The 25,202-nt window shown below is 39.0% G+C and overlaps 1 protein-coding gene across 1 annotated transcript; it reads right to left on the reverse strand.

The window, feature by feature from the left end:
• Positions 1-2,146: 2,146 nt before the first annotated feature.
• Positions 2,147-24,571, reverse strand: SLC10A2 (solute carrier family 10 member 2). The gene is made up of 6 exons (XM_522716.7): positions 24,006-24,571; positions 16,410-16,528; positions 10,774-10,862; positions 9,409-9,584; positions 7,439-7,596; positions 2,147-4,409 (listed from the first exon to the last, which is right to left on the reverse strand). The coding sequence occupies exons 1-6, from the start codon at positions 24,380-24,382 to the stop codon at positions 4,282-4,284; spliced, it is 1,047 nt and encodes a 348-aa protein (XP_522716.2). The 5' UTR covers positions 24,383-24,571; the 3' UTR covers positions 2,147-4,281.
• Between the last annotated feature and the right edge of the window lie 631 nt (positions 24,572-25,202).

Consider the following 25,202-nt stretch of genomic DNA (forward strand, 5'->3'; position numbering starts at 1 on the left):
ACTTCCACATGGTACATCATACCTTCTTGCAGTAATTGCCTCCCCAGATGCTTGATGCCTGATTGGCTTTCTGTCACCATTTCACTTCTGGTTACCTTGGGTAAATACCTAGGAGGGAGACTGCTGGGTCCCATGGTTAGTGTATGTTTATGAGAAGCTGCAACACGTTTTCGAAGGTGGTTGTACCACTTAGCAATCTACATTCTTGTCAACACTTGTTATTGTCAGCACTTTTTTCTTTTTAGTTATTTTATTGAGCAGGCAGTGGTACCTTATTGTGGTTTTAATTTGGATTTATCTAATATTGTCGTGTTGAGTATCTTCTCATGAATGTACCTCCCATTGCCATGTGCTTATTTGCTTTTAGTACCATTTTTTGCTGAAGTGTCTATTCAAATTCTTCTGCTCATTTTTCAGTTGGGTTCCTTGACTTCTTATTATTGAGTTTCAAGAGTTCTTTATATATTTTAGATCAATTATTTTATAATGTGCTTTTCATATGTTTTAAATATATTTTTTAAACCTTAGAGCTGCAGATCGAGCTCATGTAATTTACAAGAAATGTCTTTTATATTTCTTAATTAGCAGAGAAACCAGTCAATTACATCAGACTTTTTGTCAGAAAAATTTTTTTGACTTCTCTTTTCAATCTTAACAATATATCGACATGGGCCTCTGTGTTGACCATTTCACATCTGAATTCCAACTTAAGAAAGATAGATAAGGCTCAGACATTTGTTATAGTTTGGTATCTCTTGGAGGAAAAAAACCCCTGTGTCCTCTTTCAATGTCTCTAACCAATGCTCCTTTGTTTGCTCTCACAGTTTTACTCTCAAGGGTGATGGCTTTTGTGGGTAAATATTGGGATGGAAGTGCTGGCATGTTAATGGAAAATTGTCTTCTCCCCTAGACCACTTTATAGTATTTATATATTCAAAATGTTCCAACACAAGCCCAAATACTTCATTTCTAAATCATGAAATACATACCTATACAAATATGCCAACATGGGCCCACATACTTCATTTCTAAATCATTAAATACATATCTATACTATTGGGAAAGATAAGCTTTTCTCAGATATCAATATTTTGAATTGTTTGCTTGGTGTTAAAAAGTGTTCCCACCCTTGACCAATGTACCATAGTAAGATTAGGCCTGAGAATAAGGCCTGACCATGAGAGAGGAGGTGGACATGGAGAACCCAGGACAACTCAAACACTGGGCATTTCAGGCAGGGCAGTTTGGGGAAGGCATACATCTGGAAGTTGAAGAAATGGAAACTTACTCCCTATCCATGCCTGCATACCCTTTGAACAATTTCATGAACTCCCAGGGGTAACCACACCACAGTTTGAAGACGGTTGTTCTAAACTTATGTGGTTTTTGAAAAGGTGAAGGATTGAGAAGCAATGGGATACCAAATATTCCAAGGAGATAAATTGTTTCCTACTGGAAGAGAGTGAGAGTTTCCTAGATTGAAAAGAGAATGATGTCTTTGAGGAGGAGTCAAATGAGGTTGATGACCTGAATTTCTTCAAGTCTCATTTATGAGAGATTTTAATGCAAGAGCTCCATAATTCTTTGTGTGTGTATGCGTATATTATACATATGACATATATATAATATATGTGTATGTATAATATATGTATAATGTATGTGACATATATAATATATATGTCATATGTATAATATACATATATCATTTATCACCATTTTGTGGGAGGTGAAAGCTTTATTTGTAAGTTCATGAAGTACTTTTATTATTTTAAATAGGCTATCATTGTGTATGTGTGTAAATATACACACACATGTATATATATGTATACACATCATCATTTCGTAGAAGATGGTGGCTTCATTTGTAAGTTCATGAAATACTTTCATTATTATTTTAAATCAGCTATCATTGTCAAACTATTTTTAAGAGTCTTTAATTAATGTTCCCCCTGTATGATTTTCTGGAGGAAAATCCCAGTCAGTATCAGTGGGAGACCGAATTATGAGAGTGTTTAATTAAGAGTTTCTTTCAGGCACCTTTCAAAGAACAATTTAATATCTGAGAAACTCCACCTTATTTGTATCTCTAGAACTGAGCAGTGAGAAAATCTTGACACAAGTCACAAAGATTCAACTAGACCAAACATTACAAAAATCATTTTCATTTATTTAAGCCTTTAAAATAAAATATTCATTTACTATGATACTCAGAGGCAATAAAATACATAATTTAATCGACTTTTCAAATTCATTTAAAAATAGAGAGCTATCATTTTAGAAAGCTCAGCTATTTTTCTTCCCACTAGCAAATCAGGGAAAAAGACTGAAGTCACAAGTTACCGCATCATGTAAGAAAGCCAAGTCCTATCTTGCTCACCTGTCTTGATCAACAGGGAGGAAAAACCTGCTTGCTGCAGCTGCTGGCATTCAGGCCCTTGATTTTGGGTGTGTTGAAATTACAATAGGAGTTCTCAGGGTCCCTTTAGTGTACCTGTCTATTTTCTGATTGATGAGAAATGTGTAGGAGGTACTTAGCCGCTAGACTGTAAATCTTCCTTTCCACCATTGGGAGCATATTCTCTGACACTCTCTAAGAAGGAAGTCTGTACCCCCTCTCCTCCACTATCTCTTAAAATTATTTAGTCCATTTTGTATTTGTCTAATGATGGAAAAATATGAAGTACTTATTCAACTGTAAATGGAAATCTTGCATAAAAAGATAAATGTTATGAATTTGAAAAGCAGAATCCCTCACCCCTCTACTGGAAGAGCTAAGTTGAGTTCCTGTTCCCATAATGCTTGGGTGCACCAGCAGAATCTGAACTCAGAACATGCAAATGCAAAAAGCCCTTTCAGCCAAAACACTTGAAATAGACTCTATGAGGCAGTGAAAATACCCAATGCAAAATGGAACAAAACCACTAAGGACCGAGTGGTTAAGATTGTGTATTCTGATTGCTGCAGAATGAGGGAAAGGAAATTAAATTCGATCTTATAATTGAAAGTCCAACACTTGATGAGTTATTTTCCCCTGGCAGCCATAAACCCCTGCTACCGTATATCAGATAGTCCTGGCTTCCCTTGGCTACACCTACTTACAGCATTCAAACAACTTTCCTGGCTGGTGGGGCCCTTCTGACTTTTGGGCCCTGGCACACGTTCTCTGTTTCAAATACTGTTTAATACTCATTTCCTGATCACTCTCGGACTTGATTCTTCTTATATTACTTACTCCTGCACATCTAATTGACTCTAGTTAAGCATTTCAACCAGGTTTCTGTTACTTGTGTTTTCTATGTATTTTATACTATCTCCCATTGAATTAATTCCTCCACTAGAGTCTTGGTGTTTCTTCCAATACTTCTGTCTTTGCACCTCCTGCCACCTCCCTGACCATGGTGCTTACTGTGGGTGGTCCCTGTCAACTGAATAGCTGTCATATTAGCTATGTGGACCCACTGCACACAGGAAAACCTTGAGGAAGTCCCTCTCCCAGATTTGAAGAGCTCTTTGCCAAATACACACCATTTGAAAGAATTATGTTTTTCCTTGGAAGATCTAGTGGGTATCACTGGACCCCTGAGGTAGAGCAATAGATGTACGATATCCCTGCTGAGTTAAGAGCCTGCATCCAATATGGTTATTGAACTCTATTTTGTAATAATTTCCTCTCATTTCTGCTTTTGGACTGCCACTGGAGAAGGCAACTTTTTAAAAATACAGAAGTCAGATATTTGCCCATGTTATATTACAAAGTTATATAAATATATAGGTTGCAAAGCTCTTAAAATAATGATTAAAATGTCAGTGAAAGATGTTCATGTCAATTTTTATAATCATAAACACTGAAGAAAATTGTGACCACTATAATAATAATAATTCATTACATCTACTTTAACATACAGAAAGTCAGGTCGTCATCTCTGGGCTAGGAAATTCTGCATAAGAATTCAGTTTTGGTGTTAACAATGTTTTCATTCTCGGTGTTCCCTATGTTAGGTTTAGTCTGAGAATATTTTGGGGGACTATTTCAATGACAATATATCTATATGAGTATACATACATATATAAAACATATACATATATATAGGAAACAATATTTGTCCCATTGAAGAATTGGGCCACCAGTCACTTGGTACTGAAACCAATATATGAATTCCAATGAAATTCCAATTTTCACTTTAACTCTTTTCTGCCAACTGTCCTACCAAAACAAATAATTAAATATAGTTACGGTTTAAGAATGTAATTTGGAACTCGTCTGTTTTGTCCACTTGATGTCTACTTTTCGTCAGGTTGAAATCCTCCATTTGCCTTATAAAACGATGACTCTGGCTCCGTTCCATTTTCTTTGCTCTCTGGAGTTTCTGCCTTGTTTTTTCCATGACATTTCTTGTATGCCACATAAACTAGAAAACAATACAGAGATAGTTAAGTAAATTTTATAATAATAAACTGCAAAATTACTTTGCATAGAGATTATAACCTATGATTCACATGGCAGATCACATTTTCTGTAGACTGGAGGCTGCTTAGAGAAAGAAATCACCATTCTTTGTTCTATGGCTACTCATGGCGAGAGGGATGACTGCACTTCAGGAAGACCTAGCATAAATCTTTAGGAGAAATTTGCTCAGGGCAGCCACAAGCTTCTTCAGACATTCAGCCCTGCACGTGGTACTCAACAATGATAAGAACAATAGGGAGGATTTATTCTGTACCGCCATATCCCAGTTAATGTGCTAGTTCTTAATAAATATACACATGGTGCAGTGCAACCTCCAGGACCTTGGTTTGATGGTCCTCTGTAGAAGGACTTGAACTAGAACAACGTTCCCATTCCCTCCCTGCCTTCATTCAATCTTTCCCCCGGAGAGAAGAGACTCGGCTGATGGGTGATCAGCATTCCTCTTTTCTATGGAGCTGCTGGTCTCTGATAGCAAGCATTTCTCAGCTTATTGTTAATGTCAGCTCATCAGGGTAGGCTCTGCCCTGCGAGGCAAGACCTGCAGTGTCTATGCATGTGTGAGTACACGTCTGCACATGTGTGAGGCAGTGGAGGAAAGGGTGGTTTCAACAAGCCCATTTGGTTGCAGATTCAAGTCATGTTTTCCAATTAAGTTTTATCCATAGTTAAAGTGCTATTTTGTTATCTGAATATCTGATTTTTCTTCTACTTCTCAACTGGTCACAAAGGCAAGAGGAGGACAGAAAATACTCCTTATAGGACCCCTTGAATTCTAATACCTCACATATAAAATGGCCATAATAATATTAGCTACCTCATAGGGCAATTGTGAACATTAAATGAGATAAAATTAAATGCCTAACATGGTCTGTGAGGAATAGTAAATGCTCAATAAATGTTAACTTTCATTATGATACACAGCTGAGAGAGATAATGACTCGCTTCAAAGATCTTATTAACCCAAGATCAATATCTCCTTTAGATTGCTCCCTGAACTTCTAGTAATATATTATTTTCAAAGCCACTGAACCACACTATTGAATTTAATTGAGCTTGTGGTCAATTTGAAGATCCGCCACTTATTATAAACTGTTTTGAGCTGAGAGTCCCTCAGCTTAAACTTATGCCAATGATTTCATTTAACCAAACTATACCTCTTGTTTATCCCTTTTTCTTTCTCTCCCTTCTCTCCCTGCCTTCCTCCCTCCCTCCCTCCCTCTCTCCCTCCCCCATCCTTCCTTTTTTCCCTTTTTCTTTCTTCCCCTCCTCTCCTTTTTCCAAAAAAAACTTAGAATCCTAATCTTATCACCAAAATATGTTTCCAGGTATTGTACACACTTGACAAAGATTCCTCCTTTATTTTTATACATACTGATGTAACTGGGAAATTTCAAGACCGAGTTGAGTGCTCCCTTTTCTTCATTCCTTCAACTTAATTTTTTATTAATAAACCTCTTTGGGGTTAGTGTTCAACTAGTGCATTACTTAATTGTTCTATCAACCAGTCCACTTTCTCTGGCTTATCTAGTAGACATCATTAAGTAATTATTTGGAAAAATCCCACTGTGTGCCAAATTGGGCAGATCAAACAACGTTATTATACAGAAAACAAGGTAATTAGGCCTGGACTCCTGCTTCCTGGAGCAGCGATAAATCCGTGGAATGTTTTCGGTGGATTCAGAGTATTCTATTCTGGAAAGGAAGCCTCTGCTTTGAGAATGACATTCAAGACAGTAGTGCAGAGGAGATCACCATCACAGGGCAAGTTGAAGAGCTGATGAAGCTAAGCAGAAAAGTAAAGCAAAACCATATTTTTAGTAGAGATGGGGTTTCACCGTGTTAGCCAGGATGGTCTCGATCTCCTGACCTCATGATCTGCCCGCCTTGGAACCCCGTTTCTACTAAAAATACAAAGACAAAATTAGCCTGTCGTGGTGGTGGGCACCTGTAGTCCCAGCTACTTGGGAGGCTGAGGAGGGAGAATGGCGTGAATCCAGGAGGCAGAGCTTGCAGTGAGCAGAGATCACGCCACTGCAATCCTGCCTGGATGACAGAGCGAGGGGCTGTCTCAAAAAAAAAAAAAAAGAAAGAAAAAGAAAAAAAGAAAAGAGAGAGAGAGAGAGAAAAGTAAAGCAAAACCAAACCAAACCAAACTATATCTCTGGACATTTTGTGACCTAACATTTACATTAGTTTTGTTGTGTGCCTTCACTTTATATTCCCCATTACAATGTCATGAGCCTTTAAAAACTAGCTTTTTTATTAAAAAAAATAGAATGTAAAAATAGAGGTTAAATATTATCAGCCCTTGGAAAGGAAAATGTAGAAAGAATTTTCAACTAGGTGAAGGCCAGTGGGCGGTGGGGCCTGATGGGAAACACTGGGAGCTTCATGCCACAGGACAGGAGAAGTAAGAATTACTTAAACTACACCTAGTACTTTACATAAGGAACATTTTTGCTTCAACCACTTCAATTTTATGGGTATTTAAAATATATATATACATGCATATACACATATGCACACACACATCTTCCTTGTAAGTTAGCCTGGTAAATTTTCTTTGTATACCAGTTTTCTGATAAATATCCTATATTTATAAAGCATATTAAGACAATGTTTTGAAAAAGATCACCAAATCCTGAGTTCCTGGGCGAATGCCGGAAGGCGCACAATAAAATGGTCCCAACAGGTTCCTCTGCCTTCCTTATTACTGAGGAAAAGAAAGTCAATGGAGAGAATCGGCCTCCATTACTTTTCACTCAAAAATAATCTTTGCTAGAATCTTTTGGTAAAACTACCATCTTTTCATCAGCAATTGGAAAGTCATGATAATATGACAGTGGCTTTTTCCTCTCATATATTTGTACAATTCACCACCAGGAACGGGGAGTTTTTAAAAAATGTTGTTTTAGCAACTCCAGGATTTTTCAAAGATTATCATGAAATGGGATTGGCATGATTCCTCACATCCTAAGAATATTGCGGCAAAGGCGAGCTGGAAAATGCTGTAGATGAGCGGGAAGGTGAATACGACATTGAGCTCCTCAGGAGTGAAGGACAGCTGAACGATGGTGGAACATAGCTGCGTGTTCTGCATCCCCGTTTCAAAAGCAACCGTTCGGCACCTACAGAAGATGTTAAGAGACCACATGTTTTAGTTGTTGTTTTGTATTGTGAAACATGAAAAGCAGATATAATAATAAGTACATATATATGCATTATGTCTCTGCTTTTAATGCATGTATTTAAGATAGGCTTATTCAATATATAACTTTCTATGGAATAAGTGTAACACTTATTAATGTATATTATACATCATCTCACCTATTGTATATAATATAAATGAATATATTTAATATGTACATATGAAGAGTTGGCTCATTTACCACAGTGTTCGGTAAGTGGCCAAGAGGGTTCATTTCACCCTTTTCAATTATGATTTTGGTAACAGTGTAGAGCACAGGGCAGCAGCTCAGAAAATGCTCAAGATACGGTATTTGTTGTCGCTGTTTTATCGTTTAATTTGTTTTGTTTAGGCTGGGCTAAACAGGTGGCTCACACCAGTAATCTCAGCACTTTGGGAGGCTGAAGTGGGAGGATTTCTTGAGCCCAGGTGTCCAGGAGTTCAAGACCAGGCTGGGCCACATAATGAGACCCTGTTTCTAAAACAACAAAACAAAACAAAAAAATTAGCCAGGCAAGGTGGTGTGCGCTTGTAGTCCCAGCTTCTCGGGAGGCTAAGGCAGGAGGATCACTTGAGCCAAGGCTTCAGTGAGCTATGATTGTGCCACTGGACTCCAGCCTGGGCGACAGAATGAGACCCTGTCTCATAAAAATAAAAAATTGTTGTGTTTAAATCTTGACAAAAGGTCTATAAGGTAAAAATTATTGTCCCCATTCTACAGATGATAAAACTCAGAGAAAGAGTGAATGCTGGGCCTGAGGTCCCCCGGGCGGTGTGTGGTCAGATTGGAAGGCAAGCCCAGGTCTGCCTGACGCAAACACTGCGCTCTTCTTGCTGCCAATACCCACTCCTCTCTTTCCCAACTTCATACATGCATCTGTCCCTACACCTGTGTTCTCTTTGCCTGTGGATTCGATGGATTGGTCAAAAAGAATTGTTTTTGCCCGGTACCAAATCCAGAAGTGTGAAACCCATTCTAATATTCGGCGCCTTTGGAGGATGAGCTCACCCTGCTGCCAGCTGGAGGAACGCTTGTCTATTCCAAGGCAGCCCAACTGCTTTCATTAATGTCATTCCACTCAGAGAATAAGAATACTTAGCAATGGAAGAGCCCCATCTGCCTTGTAAGCCGAATGGTCCAGAAGACTTTGAGCAAAAAAGAGGCAGTCAGTATTTTCTTTCTGGGGACTTGCATGACTTCGGAATGAATGGGCCTATTTAGAATGACATATTCAGAAATAGGATGAATGAGATTGATGAAAGGCTAAGGATTTTGATCCTGTCTTCAGTGTTTGCAGCTGTTATGGGTTGATTATGTCTCCCTTTCCCCCAAATTCATATGTTGAAGTCCTAACACTCCGCACCTCAGGATGTGACCTTATGTGGGAACAGGGTCATTGCAGATATAATTAGTTAAGATGAGTTCATTAGAGGAGGCCCTTATCCAATGACTGGTGTCCTTATCAAAAGGGGAGCCAGGCCACAGAGAGGTGCACTGAGGAAAGACACAGGAAGAAGATGGCTGTCTGCAAGCCACGAGGAAGGCCAGTAAGGGATCCCTCCATCTTAGCCCTTAGAAAGAATCAATTCAGTGACACCTTCATTTTCACTTCTAGTCTCTGAAACCATGAGACAGTAAGTGTCTGTTGTTTAAGCCACTCCGTTTGTGGTTCTGTCTTACGGCACCTCTAGCAAAGGAATACAACAGATATTACAGATTAAAATTCCCAATGTGATTTACTAAATGCCATACCTGTACCAGGGTAGACCAGCAATTCTAGCCAGAAGAAACCCCAGGGAGTAACCCGCCACAGGAAATATTGTTCCTATAATCCACAGTTTGGGAGCAATGATCCAGGAGCTTTGGTACAATATTCCTCCAACCACAGCTATGAGCACAATGAGGATGGCGCCCGCGATGGACCCAATCTGAAAAAAAAAAAGGAATAAGTGAACCCAGCAATCATGAGTCAAAGCAAATCCAAGTATGTTTGTCAGAGACAAAACCTCAGCAGTCTCCTTGTCCTTGGGGGAAGTGATGATAAAGTTGTCTTTCTATGTACTCCAAGCCAGGAGGCTGCAATCAGCCCACTGGAAATACTGACGCTTGTCCCATGCTTTAAGCTTAAGAACACAACAGGACATGTAGCAACCATTTGCAATTAGTCTGAAGATTTTCTGACTTGAAAATTATCCTTGTCAGAACAAAAAGACAACCCATTTCAATGAAAGCCTGGAAGATTTGGCTTCCGGATTCAACTACTCCTATTCTGTTTCCTTCAGTAAATCAGGAACTTTCTGAACTGTAGTTTCTTTATTTTTAACTGGGGATAAAATGTCGCCCCAGCTTCCCTTTATGATTGTTACGATAATGAGAAAATGGGTATAGAACTCTATACAACTTTAAAAAAGGTATAAGCAAATGAAAACCACTGTTGTTTTTTTTTTCTCCTTTTCAGATTTAAAACAAAATTTGGAGATTATAAACATTTTTTGTCAAGAGAAGCAAGGAATACAATGGACTTACTTTGCCCCGAGCAGCAGAATCTATCTATATTATCTACATACATATCCAGATCTTCTAGCTAGAATATAGTTAGTGAATGGGATTGCCAGGCAATGAAATGGCCATATGGATACAGACATAAGAAAGATATGTTCTATTTTCTAAGAAAGCCATTTAGATATATTGTATAACACAAACTCACATAACAGAGATAACAGTAATATGCCGTGAGGACAGAATAGAGTAAAACCAAGAGGTGATAGTTCAGTGGAGTGTCTTAAAAAATGGGTAGAAATTTTTCCTGTGACTGCAATAAAGAAGGGCATGCTAGGCTGGGCGCAGTGTCTCATACCTGTAATCCCAGCACTTTGGAAGGATCACTTGAGCACAGGAGTTCAAGAACAGCATTAGCAACATAGTGAGATCCCACCTCTCTCTCTCTACACACATATAAAGAAGGACATTCTAAAAGAGAAGACTGCATGGCTAATGACTTCAGGCCCCTACTCAACAGTAATCATACAATGAGAATGAAACCATTTCATGGATGGAAAACCCTATGGTTTTGATTGTCACAGTGGAATATTTAACGGTGTGAACTGGGATACTTACTTTAAGTATGATCTTTGCTTTTTGGGGCCATTTGTGATTAACAAACATCCCAATGGAAACAGGAACAACGAGAGCAACCAGAGACGTACCTAAAGATGACAGAAGGGCAATGTGATCAGCAGAACTGGTGACACAGGAAAGAGAAAAACAGAAGAACAAGCAGCCTGAAGAAAGATTAGGTGGTATTTCAGTCTTCCTTCTTGAATACACAAAACAGAATACAGAATTACACACACACACATGCACACACACACTCACTCAACTTCTTCACCCACTCCAGTAAATAATTTAATATTATTGGTAGATAATTGATAATATCAATGCTGTAAATTCTTTCACTAAATTCTGCATTAATTTTTTAGAGTTTCTTATTTTGCCAGCATACGTTAGTTTTAGTTTGTCAGAATCTTGGCTTCTTTAGGATCTTTATATCTCTAGGAAAAATAGCTCACCAAGGTTTGTGTGTGTGTGTGTGTGTGTGTGTGTGTGTGTGTGTATGGCATACAAAGATGACATTTTACATTTGTCTGCTAGTTCATGGTAGTAGAAATAAAAAATAATTTTAAAATATTTTAAAATGAAAGAAAATGTCCAAAATTAGCGCAAGATCACCAGGTATTCTGACATCTCCTGACTTTTGGTTAAAACTAGCTTTAGTTATTCAAATTTACAGCAGAGAGGTGAGAACAAAAGTTGAGAAAGCGTGCTTTAAATTTTCCATGAGATAATATATTTGACGACCTCTCATGTAATTATAGTTCTTTGCAGTAACATGCTCACCTGGCCAGATGAAAGAGTCATACTTCAGTTTCACCATGTTAAATTTACTGCTGTTTTTGCGACATGTGGTTTGTTTCTCCATGTTATTTAACACTCATTTGTCCAATAGCTGATTTCATGTAATTTAGCACCAACAACTTCTAACTTTTCATAGGTTGTTTCTTTTTCAAACATCCTTTTAAAGCAGTATAAGAAAGTGATATTGAACAGTGAAATTCTGAGAGTGGATGTTGCTTAGTATTGATTAACTGGGTAGATTGAACTAGGACTGGAAAACAGATTCTGGAATCCAAGGCTATAGATATTAATTTAAAGTGAATGCAATAATGATGAAAACATAATTTCCTTGTAGTCTTCTAGCCCTCCTGGCAATATGAGGGTCAGTGATGACTTTTGCACAGAAATTACTTAGCAGAATTAAATAATGACTAAGGGTACTAAGAGTAGGAAAAAAAAGATAAATGAGGGGGAGTAAGGAGGGAATAATGGAAAAAAAGATGTGAAAGAGTGGCGTTGACACATGTACTGCTGAGATGCCCCAGAAAAACCCCCCGTGTGTATCCTTGCATCCTGCTGCTTTGGGAGTGATATGGTTTGGCTCTCTGTCCCCACCCATATCTCATGTTGAATTATAATCCCCAGTTGGAGGATTACAGCTAAAGGAGGGGTCTGTTGGAGGAGGGGCCTGGTGGGAGGTGATCGAATTGTGGGGGCAGACTTCCCCCTTGTTGTTCTTGTGATGGTGAGTTCTCATGATCTGGTTGTCTGTAAGTGTGCACACCTCCTTCTTTGCTCTCTTCCTCTGCTCCAGCCATGTAGAAGCTGCCTGCTTCCCCTTCACCTTCTGCCATGATTGTAAGTTTCCTGAGGCCTCCCCTGCCATGCTTCCTGTACAGTCTGTGGAACTGTGAGCCAACTAAACTTCTTTTCTTTATAAATTATCCAGTCTCAGGTAATTCTTTATAGCAATGAGAGAACAGATGAATACAAGAAGGAAACACCCTCTCCTGGGTCTTTAGACCATTGCCTAAGTTTTTGAAGTTTGTAGGTCTTAAAACCATCTGGATATATGACTTGTTTGTGATGTGGTAGCTTAAATCTAGGTGCAAGTCCTGTACTTGGAATATTAGTGTGGTTAGGTTTTGGTCCTATATTTTAATGTGCTGAATCTGTTTGGCCCCTCCTGCTAAGAGTCTTCATCTTTTTGAGGCAGCCCAAGCCAACGGGATAACACATAAGCAGCACCACCTGCCGAAATCCATGGCAGAATTGCTTTTCTTTCCTGACCAGATGAGGCCAGATGAAGTTTTTCAGGGACCTGGGGTTGACTGGGAAAGGGACTCTGTTTTTCTTTACACCCACAGTGTGTGGCTTCTGCTTGTAGAGGTGGATGTTGTAACTTTGGTCTCCAGTGGGCTGGTGATCTTGCTCTTTTCTTTCCTCATGCTCTGTTTGTTTTACGTATGCCTCATATGCCCATGTTCTCTCTGTAAAGTGCCTGTCTATGCAGATGAAAAAGCATCCACTCATGGTTACACATTGAATCCATAACTTGGTCTTTAATCAAGTTTACACAGTAGATATCAGAGGAAAGAAAGGTAGAAAGAAGAATGAGAATGAAAGAGAGTGGTGGTGAATGGATTCATGTGGTGGGACTGGGAGCCAGCTAGATTTGGAACTGAATCTTTCTGTATTCCCAAACTGTGGGAACTGTGCAAATCATTGAACCCCTCTAAGCTTTGGTTTCCTCATTTGTAAAATGGGTGGAGTTATGTCTGCCTTACAGTGCTGTTGTGAGAATCAAATGATGAAATGGCTATAAACTTCTTGGCACAAGACACTTAAAAATGTGGGGTAGAGAGGAGTAAGTACAACAATTTGCAGCAGTGGTTTTATTTTAGTGGTACCAGCTGCATGGTCTGCCTCCTCTCGATCCAGATGTCAGCATCTGAGGGGGCTCACAGGTGTTTACTGAATCACTGGAGCATGAACTTGTACCAAACATGTCTGCCCATAGAGCTGTGTAGAGAATAGACTGTGGGCTATTCCAGCTTCCTGGTGACCTTGGGCAAATAATCACCCTGAGCCACAATTTAGAAGGCAGTGATAACATCTTGTGAAGCAGTCAGTTCGTTTATTTTCTATGTTAAAGAACCAGAAAAACCAACAGCAAAAAGGTGAGTATGGAGGCCTGGGCAAACATGGTGAGCAGGGTTAATATCTGTAGAAAGTAAAAAGTTTCCTCTTCAAAGTGTCCCTTCTTGTTAAAGGAAAATAATAATAATAATAAACATTAGAAATAATAATTTCTTTTAAAGACTAACTTCCTTCAAGCCCCCTTACTTTGTGCTAGTAACTCTTTGTTAAGCCCTATTCTATATAGCTGTTAGATATAAAGGAATAAGTACCTTCTATGTCCTTGTACTTTAACCAAGATATTTATGCTGAACATGCTCACAGGCACATTCCAGCTTGCAGCCTATGCCCCTTCCTTATTTGGAAATATTATTACTTTTCTAAGTCCTTTCACAAGCAATGTCCTCTTTTCCTTTGTTGTCTATTGCCTATACCTATTTAGAAAAGTTTTAAATTATTAGCCAGTCAGGTTTTAGCTTAGATGGTGATGTCTGGTTCCAGCCAATGGAGAAAGGACACAGTAGCAGGGACAAGCTGCATAAGGGATATGAATTACTTCCCTCCATTGTTCAGGTGTGCTCTCACCATTGTTCCATCTGTGAGGAGCACTCTTTCTGCAGAAAGTAAAATTGCCTTGCTGAGAAAACTTTTTGTCTGAATGCTCATTTTTCCTTGTGGTACTGAGGAACAAGTATTCTGTTTCTGAATAAATATTTTACATATAACAATATCTTTGTTTTTCAAACTTCTCTCTTTTCCCTTTTCTTTTCTCTTTTCCTATTTTTCTTTTCTTTTCACTCTTGACCTCTTATGATGACCTTTTCCTCCATTGAGGTGCTAATTGATTTTTCATTTTCTCCTTATTTCAAAATTTATTCATATCACAGAATATGGTATAAGTCATTCACACTGTAGTTAGAATTATTCAGTATTTCCATGAGTCATTTCTCAGAAGGGAATGTATATCAAAAGGAGAATATTTTATGGCTTAAATTATTAAATTATTACAGTGACTAATGTGGAATCAAAATTCCTCACTCAGCAGACAGGTTCTTTGACAGGGATATAATGGTCACCACTCACGTAAACTATGGTTTTTAGCTCCATAGAAGGCGTCCACTGACAGAGCAGCCAGAGAGTCAAGCAGCATGAAGGCAAAAGCAGGTGGTAGTGGAGGGTCACCCTAAAGTCTCTTGTCAGGAGGTTATATATGATATTAAGGTTCTCTCCTGGGGTCTGAAGAATCTTGTATATCAAAAACCCATACTGAATAGGGCATGTCAAGGAGGACAATTTTTTTTTTTTGGTCTAATGGTAATGGTAAGAGTAGGAGAGAGAGAAGAGGCTACAAACATTGTAATACAGATCATCCCCAATTGGTATTCACAAAGTTTATTCTAATTCAGTTGTATATTCCCTCAATCACCCTAAATCACAGAAGCAGTCTTTCTTGGAAATGGAAGGCATTTCAGCCCAGCTTCCTATCCCAATAGGAGTCCCTTTTACAAGCATCCAGGTGGCTCATCATTTAGCCTTTGCTTGGATGCTTTCTTCAATGGGAAACCCACACCTTTTTGAGGCAGCTCATTGGGATTTTTTTCCAAGGTCAGTGGGGAAAAAAATCCAGGTATTTGGGGCATATAGTGTACCTGGTGATTGTTACTGATTTACTATTTTGCCCACATCTTGTCTTTTGTTCGTGATAGTTCTGTGGGAAATGCCTATTCCTGGTATACCAGGAACTCTCTTGTTCTTCCTTTGACCCTCATCCCTAAGTTACAACAATAACTTAATCTCCCACTATAATTTGTTTCCCCAGAAACAGAACATAAGGTTTTTGGGATGAGGGTGAAATGAGACAGAGTCATTATTAGTAAATTTGACTCCTGGAGCATGACTTTGCCATTAAATCAACTTTTGGGTCAAGGTGTGGCTCACAGTCGAGTGTTAGAAACAGTGTGTTTCATCTAGAAGTTTTCTGTTGTAACACTCTGGATTGCTTACTCAGTGCTCTATTTTGAAACCATTATGTGATTTTAAAAAATTTCTTCAGGTTGGGCATGGTGGCTCATGCATGTTATCCCACTTTGGGAGGCTGAGGTCGGCAGATCACTTGAGGTCAGGAGTTTGAGACCAGCCTGACCAACATGGAGAAACCCCGTCCCTACTAAAAATACAAAAATTAGCCAGGCGTGGTAGTGCATGCTTGTAATTCCAGCTACTAGGGAGGCTGAGGCAGGAGAATTGCTTGAACCCAGGGGGTGAAATTTGCAGTGAGCCGAGATCACGCCCCTGCACTCCAGGCTGGGTGGCAGAGTGAGACTCCATCTCAAAAAAAAAACAAACAAATTTCTTCAATTCAAGTGTCTGGATGCAAAATCCTATGACCATTAACTAGTGACACTCTGGGTTAAGGAATAGGTGGAAGCTCCCATGTCCCCAAAGCTTAAGCCTCCTCAGTCCAGACTAAGGGCTGGGGAGGGGGCTCCTTTCCCTGGTGATTCAAATTGAAGAAAAGACAGGTTCTCCCATAAGGTCAAGGTTTGGAATTTACATTCTGCCAACACTCTTCAAACGCAGGGGTGACTTTATAATGATATCAGGCAAAAACTCCTACTAGGGCAATAACGGTCAGGTGTGAGCCTGGTCTGAGAGCCTAGCAGGGGGTAAGCAGAGAGTTTGAGGGTAACAGTCAACAGTCTTACAGATGGATGACTTACCTATGTTATCATAGGGAATTACGATGCTCCCAGAGTCGACCCACATTTTGGTATAGATAAGGAGGCACAGCGGCATCATTCCGAGGGCAAGCAGTGTGGAGCATGTGGTCATGCTGACGCTGAAAGGCAACGGGCAGATTGATACATCCACCTGTGGTGTTCTAGGGAAGATGCTGTTTTATTTTTATTTTTTAATTTAACTTTTATTTTAAGTTTACGGGTACATGTGCATGTTTGTTATATAGGTCAACTTGTGTCATGGGGGTTTGTTGTACAGATTATTTCATTGCCTAGGTATTAAGCCTAGTACCCATTAGTTATGTTTCCCGATCCTCTCCTTCCTCCCACCCTCCACCCTCTAATAGGCCCCAGTGTCTGTTGTTCCCCTCTATGTGTCCATGCGTTCTCATCATTTAGCTCCCACTTATAAGTGAGAACATGTAGTATTTGGTTTTCTGTCCTTGTGTTACTTTGCTAAGGATAATGGCCTCCAGCTCCATCCATGTTCCTGCAAAAGACTTGATCTAGTCCATTTTTATGGCTGCATAGTATTCCATGGTGTGTATGTACCACATTTTCTTTATCCAGTCTATCATTGATGGGCAATTAGGTTGATTCTATATGTATGCCACTGTAAATAGTGCTGTGGTGGACATATGTGTGCATGTGTCTTTATAATAGAACGATTTGTATTCTTTTGGGTATATACCCAGTAATGGGATTGATGGGTTGAGTGTATTTCTGTTTTTAGGTCTTTGAGGAATTGCCACACTGCTTTCCACAATGGATGAACTAATTTACACTCCCACCAACAGAAGATAAGTATTCCTTTTTCTCTGTAACCTCGCCAGCATCTGTTAATTTTTGCCTTTTTAATAATAGCCATTCTGACTGGTGTGATATGGCATTTCATTGTGGTTTTGATTTGCATTTCTCTAATGATCAGTGATGTTGAACTTTTTTTCATATGATTGTTGGCTGCATGTGTGACTTCTTTTGAGAAGCATCCGTTCATGTCATTTGCCCACTTTTTAATGGCTTTGTTCATTGTTTTCTTGGAATCTAATTAAACTAAAGAGCTTCTGCACAGCAAAGGAAACTATCAACAGAGTAGACAAACAACCTCCCGAATGGGAGAAAATTTTTATTTTCGATTCATGATAAGAAAGTCCTGCAAGAACTGTCTCAACCTGTAGCATCGTCTGGTGTGATGAACAGTAATATACATGTGCCTATGTGCCTGAGTGTATTCAGGGCCTGGCCTTGAGCAAAATGGGCCATATTTGGTGTCTTTCCACTTTGCCTTGTGCCGTCCTTCCCTCCCCTTTTATTCTTAAGGGTCAGAAACAGTATTAAACGATGGGTTAAAGTCATCACTAAATAATGTATAAGGTTCGCTGGGTGTGCCATCCTTCAAACATTCAATCAAAGAACAGCAAACACATTTAAAGCAGCTGACACCACCAAGGCTGCATGTGTCTGACCATGCTGAGATGGAACGGGCCTCCCTGGGCCCCTGGAATAGAATGCATGTCCAAGGTAGGAGACCTCGCTGTGTTGCCATAAAGCAGAAAAATTACTGTCCAAGTGACCCTAGCTTGGGACAAGAAGCGGAAACTGACTTAAAAATCAAAAGAAAGCATGCAAGCAGCAGGGTAGACCTAAATTCTTAGCACTGAGTAAGTTATTGGCAATTTGGCAAATGTGTGTTCAGAACTAGTGTCTGGTATCATCCCTGCTCAGAGTGTTTGCATTTTAGTAAGAGGGTCTGGCTGAGTAGGCTTTCTACATGGAGACATTAATGCCAAATGATGCTATCTCTAGTACTAGGACAGTGGGTCAAAGAAAGATTTTTGGGGAGTGAGTCTTCCGGGTCCTCTTCGAAGTGATCTGTACACAGCGTACATTCTCTGCCTTTAAAGCCTGAGCTCTAAAGCCACACACTGTCTGGGCTGAAAGCAGGCGGTGCCACTTAGTGTGTTAATTTGAGTAATTTAGTTGACTTCTCTTTACCAGTTTCCTTATCTAAAATGGCTGTAAGGATAGAATGAGCCAATAGTGTCCGGCACTTAGACCAATGCAAAGCACTCTATTAAGAGCTGGTTGCTACTACCATTTTTTTTTTTTTTTTTAAATAGGGTCTCTCTCTGTCACCCAGGCCGGAGTACAGGGTCACCAACTTGGCTCACTGAAGCCTGGGCTCAAGTCATCTTTGCACCTCAGCCTCCCGAGTAGCTGGGACTACAGGCACGAGCCACCATGCCAGGCTAATTTTTAAATTTTTTGTAGAGATGGGGTTTCACCATGTTGTCCAGGCTGGTCTCAAACTCCTGGGCTCAGGTGATCCGCTCTCCTAGGCCTTCCAAAGTGCTGGGATTACAAGCAGGAGCCACCGCACCCTGCATCTCTCTGCTGTGATCATTTATGGTACCATGTTTGTGTATCTTGTGTTCCACCAAATAGAATCGGGAAACTTAGAGAAATGAGAAATTTCTCTGAAAGGCCCTTCTCTCAACAGGTCGTCATTGAGGTTGTCAAGAGTAGTAATTTCTTCAGGGTATTATGGGTGTACTTGAAAGAAAATGCTAAATATTTATATTACCTGCCCCCCAAAACAACAACAACAACAACAACACACTATACTAAGAAAGGAGCTAACAATGAGAAATTTTGTTTCAAGGCACAGTTAAATTTGCACAGTTTGGCAAAATACAGGGTGGGACAAAGTTCATCAGAGAGCTTAACTTCTCTAATAATATATTTATTTTTCACCAGAATGACCTCATTTAAAATAGGCTTAAATAATTTAGATAAAAATACTTGTTTTAGTAGAGCTAAAATATTACAACAGTAACAAATAATGTGGATGTATTTAAAACTTTAAGCAGTTCAATCTATTCTGGTTATAGGTTAACTTAATTTAGGTATGAAATAGATGCTAAGGCAGAATTGTACACCAGACAAACAAGTTAATTTGTTATTAATAGTACTTTGTCCTACTTATAATGAAAGTACTGGAGTTTGAAGGTAATTTTTTTCTCTGTTCCTTCCTCTCTTCTTTCAGTGTTCTCTTTTTTTTCTTTTATTTAAAAAAATATATTAGAATGGATTTAAAGTTGTCCCTATAATAAAATCACTTTTTTTCCTGTGCATCCAATATTTTTTTCTAGAGTGTGGTGGGAATCCAGTGGGGAAGTGAGGAGGATTTATTAACTGGGTTCCAGTGAAGAGAAGTCTGAGAATTTTTGTTTTAAAATGTGAGAAAATGTTTAAGAAGGAAGTCTTTTTCTGTCTTTGTTTTTTTTTCAAAGATCCTTGCAAAACCTTTAATTCTGAATATTGCTAAGACAATCTATGACGTTGTATCATAATTTTGAGTTTGGTGAGAGCAGTTTCTTAAGGATCGTGATGAGGGACAAAAGAGGATTTGGAGAAGGAAAGGTTTAGACTTGTGAGCAGCATTGACGAAGAGAACTTGCAGATGAACAGACGAATAGGTAGCTGGAAGTTGATGCTATTTGAATGAATGTAAGAACAAAATCAAACCACTCAAAATGAGATTCAAAACAATTCACAGATAACAAATTTTAAGAAATAATATAGGAGCCTAAATTAGCAAAACAAAATATCACCTTACACGAAAAAATCTGAAGTTCTATAAAAGGCATGTATATAAAAAATACATACACTGCCTTGAATTTATATTAGACTGAGAGAAAAGAGTAAAGTATAAGAAAAATAAAAAAAAAAATCTTGGCCCTAATTTTGACTTCAGCTCTATTAACTGCCAGGGAGATTTTCTTTTGTGTGTATGGAAATAAAAGAAAGAATAAATGTAAATATAGTGAATGTTGAGGAATTCAGTGAAATCAGTGTTAAGCAATGTAAAAGATTGTAATCATATTAGAAGTAAAATACCAAGTTTGAAGGCTCTAACGTAGTGTATATAGGCAGTGCTAGAAATTGGAGAAATGAAAAGTGATGGAAGCAGTGTAGAGAAAGCTTATGAGCCTGCAAAGTGGTAGTGGGTAGACCTGGGTGATTCCAATTCTGACTCAGGCATACATTGACTCAATGACCTTGGTCAAGGTTATGAATCTTAACTTTATTATCTGCCAAATGCAGAAAATAATAGTACTAACTTTAGAGGATTCTTGGGAGGATGAAATATACCAACTTATTTTGAGTACTTAGCACTGTGCATGGCATATACTAGTGTTTAATAAATGTTAGCTAGTAAAATCAATGCTACTGGAGAGAAACAATGTTTGGTTACTTTTAGGGAGAATAAAGGAAAAAGCCAAATGGTTTTGGGTTAGGTCTCCCAGAGTAGAGAAGAGAAGGACGTTTATGGGGTTGACATAGGAAGGATTGATTGCTGTGAATTTGTGGTAAGCTACAGGGTGAGGTTTCTTGAATATCTAAAATATCAATGAATGCTGCACTGGAAGCTGAAAAATCTAACAGCATTTGCCCAAAGAACAAAGGATGTGGTAGGAAAGTCTGTAAAATAATAAAAAGGAATGTAGAAAGTAGGTGGCAGGGAAGGAACTGGGGGCAACTGGGAGAAGGATGCATAAGAATGGATTCCCCAAAGAGGAAGCCAAAGAAAGGAAATGAGAAGTCCTTGCATGGTGTGGCTGAGGCCATTAAGAAGGATGAAGACACCGGATATTTGCCTGTGTCTGGGGAGAGAGCAGACACAAAGGAGATAAGAGGTTTCTGTGTCCCCTCAACTATGGGTTTTGGCCACCAGCAGATTCACCTGAAAGGTCACCATCTCTTCTCCCTGATGCTTTTTGTGCATGTGATGTCCATGGCACAGCTGCAACTTAGGTGAAAATATATGTGCACCAATCAGATTCACAAACTCCACGCTGGGAGTGGTCAGAGAAGGAGCTGAAATAGTACTTGCTGGATTCCAATGATCAAGGATTATTGTGTATTATTTTTTATTTTTCAAAGTCACTAGAGATTGCAAAATGCAGTGGCTTTCCAGGTTCATAAGAGATGATAGGGTGAGAGGGAAATGTTTTGGTTTCTTCTCCCAAGAACCATAACCAAGAGAGTTAAAACCAGGTGGAATGGTTTTGCTGGCATTGTGTGGCATTAGCTCAATTAGTGCAGCTGCCTGTTAACATAAACAGTCATGTCTTCATGCCATTGCTAGAGTTCAAGTGGAGATGGAGAAGGTAAAATTCTAAGTGTACACAACTGGAAATATAAATGTTAGATAGGATTGTATCTAAGTAAATTATCAGGAGACTTTAGTTATCCAGTTCTTAATCCAGAAGAATAAAAAGTTTTGGAAAACTGTTACGCAATAGCTCAGGTTTTACCCTTTTAATTAATTTGTATTAAAGAAATATTGGAATATTGTTTTCCTAACACACAATGCATAATGTCATCATCTTACATAGCAGTATAATTTAACCTCTTCTCAATGATTAAGACCGATCATGATAAACATGATTATCGGTTGTTCTAAAATACCGTGACATCTTCTTGTGTTTGTAGAAGAGTAAGTGATACAGAGACCAGAGACTAGAATAAGTGCTACAGAAACCAGAGAGAATAATTGATAATTAAGAGAGAATATGTGATAGAGAGAATAAGTGATAGAGGATAAGTGATAGAAAGATGGCTGTGTGTTGTCAGTGTCTGCTTTGCTTTGCAGGCATTTGATCTTCTCTTTTGCCCTTCCTAACACTTCCTTCCCCGCTTCTTATTTCTGGGAAATAGCACAACAGAACTTTAAAATAAAAATAGTTAAGTCGGTCCCGCATGAGGAGCATTTATGAGATTAAGTGAAATTTATTTTGGGTGTGCAGTGTCTTTTATTGGGTCTTGTTGAGCTCTGGATAGGTGAGGTTGCTCCATGTTGCGTTACAGGGCTTATTTTGACTTGCTGGAAGGATTCATTTGCACGGATTTAGCTGGAGGTTTCTACCAAAGCTTCATATTCTACTTTTAGTTCTTATTTAAAAAAATAATTTATAGGAATTGTTATGCTAGGTGGACAGGATTACAGAATCATCTCCTGTTTCAAGAGAAATAAGATTTCCTTAAAACCACAGAAAAATGTAACTTGGAGCTTTTAGGTTAGATCTTACTGTTTTTAGCTCACAGAAGAGAATTCATTTCAACAACCTAATAGTCCAGCACCACACACGTTTTTTTTCTGTCTTATAAAAGGGTTCCATGTGTGGTATTACATTGAGGTACAAAACTCCTCTGCACTAAAAGTTACAAATATTATGAGAAAGCTGTTTATTGGGGGTCAAGGCCCAATGTTCCAAGTAGTTCACTTTTCTCAGTGTAACAGGTGCTGGCATTTAGAATTCTCACTTCTGTGTACCTGTGTCCAGGTCAAACTAAATTGAGGTCTAAAAAGACCTTATTGCTATATCGTGGTTCACAGATTAACTAAACCTGAATAGCACTTGCCATCCTATGTTGTTTTATAGGGCTTTTCTTAAAAAAAAAAAGCAATTGCAAGGTGGATATCATGTGTTTTCTTATGTGAAAGACTAAACCATATGAAGGTATAGGGTTTGTATGACTTTTCTAAAGCTTCTGGAGAAACCAGCACCAGTTGAAATGAGACAGCAGGTTCCTAATTGATCACTGGGTACTCTATCAATCCAGTGTTTACAATTCTACACTTTGTGCTTCTCTCCTCTGCCAATAGTAGCTGGGGATGAACAGAGCTAATTGCCTACTGTACAGTATTTAATAAGCACACGTTGCATTAGCACCAGGATGGTTTGCAGAAGGAAATGCATACCTTTCAAGGGAAATGAGGAATTGTGAGCTAAGGAAAAAGACATTTGTCTATTCAACTTTTAGCATAAAATTTCTCAATCTAGTCACATTAATGCTTCATCTTATTTCTATTAGTTTTTTTTTCCAGTGCTAGTTCAGACTGGCACGGGATGAAATGGGCAAACATTGCAATTTAGATTACTCTGTAGGAAGTGGAGAAAACGTTTTCTGTTTATTTTGTAGTAAGGTAAGCATAATTTTTAAAAAGCTGCTGTAGGCTTTTTCCCCCACTTTTAATGCCAGTAGAGGTGAAGCAAATTTACGAATTCTTCCTTAGGTTTTATACCAGGAAAATGTTTGCCCAAAGAACTGGCTATGTTTGATGGAGTTGACCACTGTCTCACTACAGGTTCTAATACAAACAGTTTTATTTTATGATTGCACCCAGAGCTCCTCATCATTACAAAGAAAGTGTATTTTGCTTTTTTTTTCCTGCTACCAACAGGATAAACCTCCTCAGCTGCAGCTTGTGGTTTGGAAAAGATTACTTTTTTAAAAAAGCTTTGAATCTTTTCCTAGAGATCAACAGCAACTATGCAACTCCCTGTTAACTGAGTTAGATTTAAAAACACAAACACAAAATATAAATCCCCCAATTCCAATAGCTAAGCAGCTGTGCTAGAAGGCACGGGAATGCATTTATTCTCTCCTGTTTGATTCCTTAGTCATACTTTAGATGCGTGGCAAATCAGTTGGACATTCAGAATGCCATAGGCTTCTGGAAGGATTACTCCAAGGTGATTGCAGTAGTTAGAGTATAGATAATCTTACCTCAGGTCCATGTCGCCATCGACCCAATAGGCCAAGATATTGGAGGCAGTTCCTCCAGGGCAGCATCCTATAATGAGCACCACCACGGCCTGGAGCGGGAGGATGTCAAAGGCCACCGACAGGATGAATCCTGTGAGGGGCATGATTCCAAACTGACAGAGGAAGCCAACACAAATGCCCCACGGCCGCTTTATGTGCCCTAGAAATTTCTTGATTTCCACGTTGCATCCCATGGAGAACATCACCAAGGCCAACAGGATGGTCAGCACCGTACTTAGGACCACACTTAGGATGTTATTGAAATTGCTCTCAGGTACCACGCAGGATGCACCAGAGCAAACTGTTGCATTGTCCACACAGCTGTTCGGATCATTCATTGCTGGGTCTGCTGCTCGAAAGGCCAAGTCCACAGAAGCGCTGGTCCCTGGGCCCTGGCTCTGCTGCTGGTTGAGTTAAGCAATGTTTACTTCTACCCCATCAAACTTTTAAACCCCTCCTAAAAATATGTCACTTGGTGTCTCTTTTGAAAGCCACCTTAGGGAAGTAATAAAAAACAATAAAGCTAGGATGTCAGTTTCAAGAGGTAGCATTATAACACAGAGCACGTTGTGAATCATAAAAGTCCAGCAAAATTATTGGTCAAGACAGAGAGTTACGATTAATCATTTATTGGCATGATAATGAACCATGCCATATAAAAAGAGCCACGTTAATGTTTAATGTCCTCGAGGGTTTGTTGGATAATTTCAGTTAAGTGACTTTTAAAATCAACTCTGAATAGTACAGAATCTTATAGGGATTGAGCCATAGGAACCATGCCATATAAAAAGAGCCCTGTTAATGTTTCATGCCCTGAAGGTTTGTTGGATAATTTCAGTTAAGTGACACTTAAAATCAACTCTGAATAGTACAGAATCTTATAGGGACTGAGCCATAGGAACACATATTGTTCTCTCATTTCCCTTTCAATAGAAGGGTTTAGGGCCCTGAATAGTTGAGTACCCTGTGCCTAATTATGTTGCAAATCAGGTGTCAGACTCTGAACTGGGACCCAGATCTCCATCCAATTTCCACTCCCAGTAGTTTTGCTACTGTATCAGTGTTTCCTGGAATTGCTTTGTAGTGTCCATAAAGTATATGGAAGTTTAAGAAACTTCTAGGGTCTTGGTGCAAATCTGAGAGAGTAACATTTGGGAA

Source organism: Pan troglodytes, chromosome 14 (assembly GCF_028858775.2).
Source record: "Pan troglodytes isolate AG18354 chromosome 14, NHGRI_mPanTro3-v2.0_pri, whole genome shotgun sequence".
Taxonomy (NCBI): Eukaryota; Metazoa; Chordata; class Mammalia; order Primates; family Hominidae; genus Pan; species Pan troglodytes.